This window comes from Poecile atricapillus, chromosome 5 (genome assembly GCF_030490865.1).
Source record: "Poecile atricapillus isolate bPoeAtr1 chromosome 5, bPoeAtr1.hap1, whole genome shotgun sequence".
NCBI classification, from domain to species: domain Eukaryota; kingdom Metazoa; phylum Chordata; class Aves; order Passeriformes; family Paridae; genus Poecile; species Poecile atricapillus.
Window position 1 is genome coordinate 7480464 of NC_081253.1, and position 6420 is coordinate 7486883.

Genomic DNA, 6420 nt, shown 5'->3' on the forward strand with positions numbered 1-6420 from the left:
CATTTTAGGTGATAGCATAGAAATCCTATTTGCAAAATTGTAAAGAAGTGGTGATCATCCTGACTTGCATTTTATTCTTATTTATAAATAGATACCAGCTATTGTTGCAAGTCAGCATGGGTTGATTCTTGATTGCTACTAATCTTTATACAAATCCAGGCTGATACACAAAGCACTTAAAAATGGCAGCAAAAGTATTTAACAACTGTTTCCATTATTAATTTTCATGACATCTGTAGTATAATAGAACGATTCTTTGCTTTTCTTCCTCTTTATCTCTTCCTTTGCAATATGTGGTCCTCTACAGTGACTTGATTTTTATTCCTGATTGCAGTTTGCTAATCCTGACTTTACGCAACCAATCTCAGAAGTAGTAGATGAAGTTATTCAGAATTGTCCCATTGATGTTAGACGTCCTCTATATAAGGTCAGTAGCTTAATATCTGGTTTTTTTAGAAGAATTGTGATTTTTATCAAGGTACGTATTTGAAACTCTTAAAAACCGAAACAAAATTAACAACATTTACCATTTTTCTAGAAATCAATCCAATATGCAAAAGGCTTTGTTTGTTCGCTTAGACATTTTCAGAATGTGCTTTTTCATTAGGGGAACAAAAAACTGAGCAAAAGTGGTGAGATGTAATAAGATATAAATGGATTTTAAAGCACAGGCTATTTTAATGTGGCAAACCCTTGATGAGTTCATGTTGTGTCATGCTTTTATGTTAGGTAATTTGCTTAACTGTAGCTTTCAAAACTTTTTAGATATTTAGAGTTTAGGAACTGGGTAAAGCTGGAGACTTGTGTTTTCAGATGTGGTTAACGTGTTTTGTTATTCAAAACAGAATATTGTCCTCTCTGGAGGCTCAACCATGTTCAGGGACTTCGGTCGCCGTTTACAGCGAGACTTGAAAAGGACTGTTGATGCCAGGCTGAAACTTAGTGAAGAACTTAGTGGTGGCAGACTGAAGGTTGGTTCCTGCAGCTCACACATTAAACAAGCGTCTGTTAACTGGAAAACGTGCAAATGACATCTTGCAATGATCTTTGGTCTTTGTTGAAATGTCTTTACCTTATTTGAAGTTCTTAGAGAGGCTTTTCAGAGATTCATCCATTACACTGATCACATACCAGGGCTTGGCCACTCCAGCTGTCTTTGTGATTGTTATTTATTGATCAATTGCATTTCACTGTGCTCCGTCTTTTGAGCTTGAAGATAAGAGAGATGGATCAAGCTCATTGTTGAGCCGCCAGGAGAGTCAGGAGCACGTGTCCTGTGAGGAATGAGGGAGCCTTGATTAGAGAAGGTTTTACTGATAGTGTCTCAGTGCATGTGGGGAGATTACTGACTTTGAAGTTCAGCTGGATAAAACCCTAAATACCTTCCTCTGGCTTCATAGCTTACCCTGCCTTGAGCAGGAGGCCAAACCAGAGACATGATGTGCTCCCTTCCCACCTCAATTATTTTACTATAAGCAACTTCATGTTTTTACTAAACGGCATGATCCTTAATTTGTGCTCTTCCCACTTCAGACCTGTGACCTAACTGCTGCATCTTTCTGTTGTCTCTGCATAAATAAAAGACCAGCAGAGAGAAGAAAAAAAAACAAAACAAAGTTGTGGGTTTTTCCTTTTAAAGCAAAATTGAAGTGATTTTTCTCATTTATTTTTTAGTAGCAATCTAGCTAGGCGACTTCAAGCAATCCTTTAAAGTCCCAGCAGAGCTTTATAATATGCCATGTAGACAACTCTGAAATTTCAGTCATACACAGTTCTCTAGCCCAAGAAACGTCATTTAGTCTGTTTTCTTTACTAGACTCGTACCACTTAGTAAGGAAGCAGAATCTGAGTAAGGAAATTGGATTCTTCTTGTCTTCTAGGAGCCAGGCATGGCAAAGAATCGCTGGCTGGAGTTTTGCAAATGTGTTACAGAACACTTTTAGATACTGTTTCAAATTTCAACAGGTTGGGCTGTAACAAATAAATTCTGAAACTGTTACATACACTGGCAGTTCTATGGGCAGCAGTAAGGAATAGGTTGTGTAACCAACAGGTTTCCCTATGGAGGGAAAGGGAATGACTGACTGGAATGGGTGCTGTAGTTCAGAAGAACATGATTGACTGTATGGATCCTGGATAAATTTTCAATCTGCAACTGATGCTTTGTTAGAATAATCCCATGAAACTTGAAAATTAGCTTCCTAAAGTGTGTGTTTTTGAAGAGTTTAGGTAGAATGGATTAATGCTTATAAATACATAAATAAATAGCTCATCAAGAAATTAATCAGAGCATCGTGTGAAAAGAAATGGGTGTGAATGGAAGTATCTCTGTCTGATAAAGCAGATAACTTGATCTATAAGCAGGAGCTGTTTCTTATTCTTCATTGTACAAGGGAAAGTCTGATGCCATAAATGTAAATTTACATACACAGCACTTGTAAAACTACTAATTTATGAAAAGTAACTTGGTGTATACACTCCTTTAAAACTAGATCTGGTTTTTACCAGCAGAAGTGACTTCTAATGTGCTGCTTCTCTCTCCTCTTTTCTGCAGCCGAAGCCCATTGATGTCCAAGTCATTACACACCATATGCAGAGATATGCAGTCTGGTTTGGAGGATCAATGCTGGCTTCCACAGTGAGTTTAGCTGTCAAGCTGAGCATGTTTGAGCCATCCTGACTGTGCTTTTGGAGCTCTCATCTCTCATTGTGTATTAATTGTATATTAAGTGTGGTAGAGGAATTTCTGATATACCTCAGGTGGTAAATATACCTTTGCTGTTTTTGCATTAGACTTTAAAGATGTGGAAGAGCAAATGAAAGCTGAATTAAAGCTTTGTGTGAGTTGTTAAATAGTGCATTCTAGTTTTGTGGCAGAGTATATTCTTTGCATTGGTGTTTAGCCATGCATGATGTAACTCAATTCTAGGATTTCTCTGCTATCTTTATCTTTTTCCACTGGCTACATAAAAGTTAATACTGTTAAAATAAGGTGTCTATACCATACACTAATGGTTTTTTCCTTCCCTTTACAGCCTGAATTCTACCAAGTATGCCATACCAAAAAAGATTATGAAGAGATTGGCCCTAGCATCTGTCGTCACAACCCTGTGTTTGGAGTCATGTCTTAAAGCTGACCCTGCAGGGGTCAGGGCTGGGGAAGTGGGGAGGAGGAAGAGTCTTTCTGATTACTTGTTTGTCTGATGGCTGGTATTAAGATAACAAACATGACTTGACAATAAGAAAAAGACCAAACACAATTAAGCAGGATCATTTTAATAAGTGTCTCAACATGCGGATGTAGTGGAAAGCCAAAAGGATCACGTTTTTTCTTTAGATTGATTATTTGAACCTGTGCGTAACAAAACAAAGAAAAAGTGGATTTTAGTTCTTTCTGTGCCCTGATATTTTGTATATTAATGAATTATCCAAGATTTGATGGGATTTGATGGTGTGTAGATAGTCAGCTCTCTAATGCTTCCATTGTACCCCTTCATGGGTGCAATACAGGAGCTTGTTTATATTTCATACTTTTTTATACTTTGAGGAAAAATATGAATAAAAGAAACTGTAATATTTGAGGAAAAAAAAATTTACCAGTGACCAACTTTAAATTTAAAAAAAGAAAAAAAGTCATGACTCATGCAACTAGCTCTTGCAAATCATGACCAGTCTAAATCCTGGGTTCCATACAATGCGAGTGCTTTTGGAACTAAGAAGCTACTATCTTGGATTAACCAATGCCTGCTAGTGCTTTCTGATTACTTGGTGCATTTTCATACTATCTCTTGCTTTAAAAAAAAAAAAAAGTAAAGACAAGACTGTTGGACCAGTATTGCAGTTCTGTAGTGTCATTTCTAATTAAACCAAATAATCAGGTTATCAAAATTTGGTGTATTTAAAGCCTAACACCATTCCAATAAAGGCACAAAATTTCTTTTTATGTTGGTGTCAGACTTGTTAATCTCATGACATGGGAAGTTCTGAGCATGGGTCCCTACATATCCGCTGTGGCTTTTGAGGAGTGAGGTTGGTCTGTGAGGTAGAGATGTAATGTGCTTTGTGTAACTCAAGTGTGAGCATTTTAGAACTGCAGTTTGTGTGTTCAGTTAGCTAGCACTTACCTAGAGAAGCCTGACAGCTCCTCCACTGTTGGCTTTGTTCATCTACTTTGTTCTGTAACTTTTTTCCCCCCACTTTCTTGCAGGTGGTGCTATTCAGGAGTCAGCACTGCGTTTTCAATCTCTGTGGTTTTTCTGCAAGAAAATACCATGTAGATAAAAATAAAGTGAAAACAATCTCTTTCTCATTCTTTCTAGGAAGAACACTTTCTGTAGTGGCTGCAATTGCTTACAATTTCTGTTGATATTTGATGAGAGAAAACTCAATTTTTAGGCACTTCTGGGCCACAGATGGAGTTGAGGCAGTTTGCATAGAAGTCCACAAGAGGGAGATAGCCCAAAGATGGCTCATGTTTTTATCAGAGAAGCTTATCAATTGCCAGAGCTTCATAACTTGGTGCTCCACGTAACTCCAAAACAAGGATGAATGTGGGAAAGTTGTTTTTACAGCAAACATTGTAAAAAATTTACATGCTGGAATCAAACAGAACATGATGCAAACAACACATTTTTGAACAATTTTATTACAAAACTATATTGGTAACATCTCTGTAACAGTGGTACAGTGTTTTAGTTCTTATAACTTGCTTTTAAACTCAGTTTGAGTCCTAACTGTAGGCTGATTCATGTGGTAAGGAAGACCAATTGGCAGATATATATAAAATAAATTTGAGTTATGCTTTTCCAGCAATCCTGGTTCTGCCACTGTATCCTATCTAGTGACAGGATAGTTTGATACACTGCAGTGGTGTGAAGATAAAGCAAGGATCTTTTTCTTCTCTAGAAAACAAGAGTCTTAAGGATTCACTTGAAAAACTTAAATTCCCAACACAGATACATAACAGTGAGCAAGTGCAAAGAGAAGGAGTGAATTCCTCTTCCTGTCACACACAGCTGTAGAGAGATCTTGGGTGTTGCACAAGTTCTGTGTTCATCTTCCTGAGGTCCCAGTGGAGCTGCTCAAAGCTTCTATTTGTCATTTGTGTAGAAGAGAAGGGGGAGAAACCATGCCCTTACACAAGCATTGATTTTTTTAATATTTTTTTTGTAGCTATCATCTAAAATTACATTAATTTTCTCATGGAATGGAGTAAGTGGGAGTTTTTTGCAATGTGTTTTTTGGGTTTTTTTTAAACTGTAGATGTACTTTTGGAGAAGTAACACAGCCACAGCTGATTTTGGGTGTGTTAAGAGAACTAAAAAAAAGTATGAGTAGCTCCTGTTAATGACTTGGACTGCATGGAGAGTCCTCAATAGTTAAACACACTATACGTAGTAGCAAATTCAGTCTTGTACAGTGGGAATAACTCTCTGGAAAGGGCTCAGAGTGTTCTGCACATCAGATCTGCTGCTGGTGAGTGGTGGGTAGGGCATCCCAGGGATTGTGTAAAGCACACACTGTACAGTGTTAAACACAGGCAGTTCCAGGAAAACCCTCTGCAATCTTGAAATGTGGATCTCCCATTGTTCTGTGTGGTGGCCTTAAAGCATCCAAAAGGTTCATTGCAAAGGCAAGTGCTTAAAAAAACCCCACAGAGCATGAAATGATATTTTTTCTCCAAAGGTTACATGGAGAAGGCAGTTTTAAATCCATGTAGGAGGATTTAATGGGACTGAGGTCAGGGCATAGCTTTGTGTCCTGTGTATGAGACTGGCTGACAGAATCCCTGAGACCATCCTGAAGGGCAGAGGAGTCCAGGAGGGTTGGGCCTTCAAGAAAGAAATCTCAGACACAGGAGCAGGCTCTCCCCACCTGCTGAAAGCTGAGGTGGTCATTTCCCACCTACTAATTTTATAATTCTATAAAGGAGACTTACACTTCTACTGTCCTGCTGCCTGCAGGATGAGCTGGAGCAGTGCTGACTGTGCACAGAAAATAGCAAAGAGCACTAAACAGCTGCAGTCTGGCCTGCCTGAACTTGGCTCACTTTACCCTCCTCTAGGAATTTGATTTTATTCCAGTAGATGAAGTAGAACTCCAGGTCTAATTGGCTTAAAAGCTGGTAGTTTCATGCAGCTGAACTTGGAATAAATCAAAGGTCACTGCCAAGTTGTTTTAGGCTCATCTCTTCATTTTGTGAAAATGTTTGTACAAAATGTTAGGTATTGTTGGGATGGATGAGTTATCACTTGAAAAGCTGCCTAGAGGCAACTGCTGGGCTGGCTGAGCTCCTACTGCCAGCTGTGGGCTAGTGCTGTGCAGCCTCCCTGCCTGATAACTGGTGTTCTGTATAGGACTAAAACTCCTCTGATAGTAAAATTAAGATATATACATTGTTAGCATCACTTAATTTTTCTT

The 6420-nt window shown here is 38.4% G+C and overlaps 1 protein-coding gene across 1 annotated transcript in view; it reads left to right on the top strand.

Annotated features, from left to right (window-relative positions):
• ACTR3 (actin related protein 3) overlaps positions 1-4327 on the top strand; it is a 29187-nt gene extending 24860 nt beyond the window's left edge. The window contains exons 9-12 of the mRNA XM_058840162.1: positions 335-427; positions 846-971; positions 2555-2638; positions 3036-4327. Coding sequence (XP_058696145.1) covers positions 335-427; positions 846-971; positions 2555-2638; positions 3036-3131 — 399 coding nt within the window. The 3' untranslated portion in view covers positions 3132-4327. The remainder of the gene's footprint in view (positions 1-334; positions 428-845; positions 972-2554; positions 2639-3035) is intronic.
• The last annotated feature ends 2093 nt before the right edge of the window (positions 4328-6420 follow it).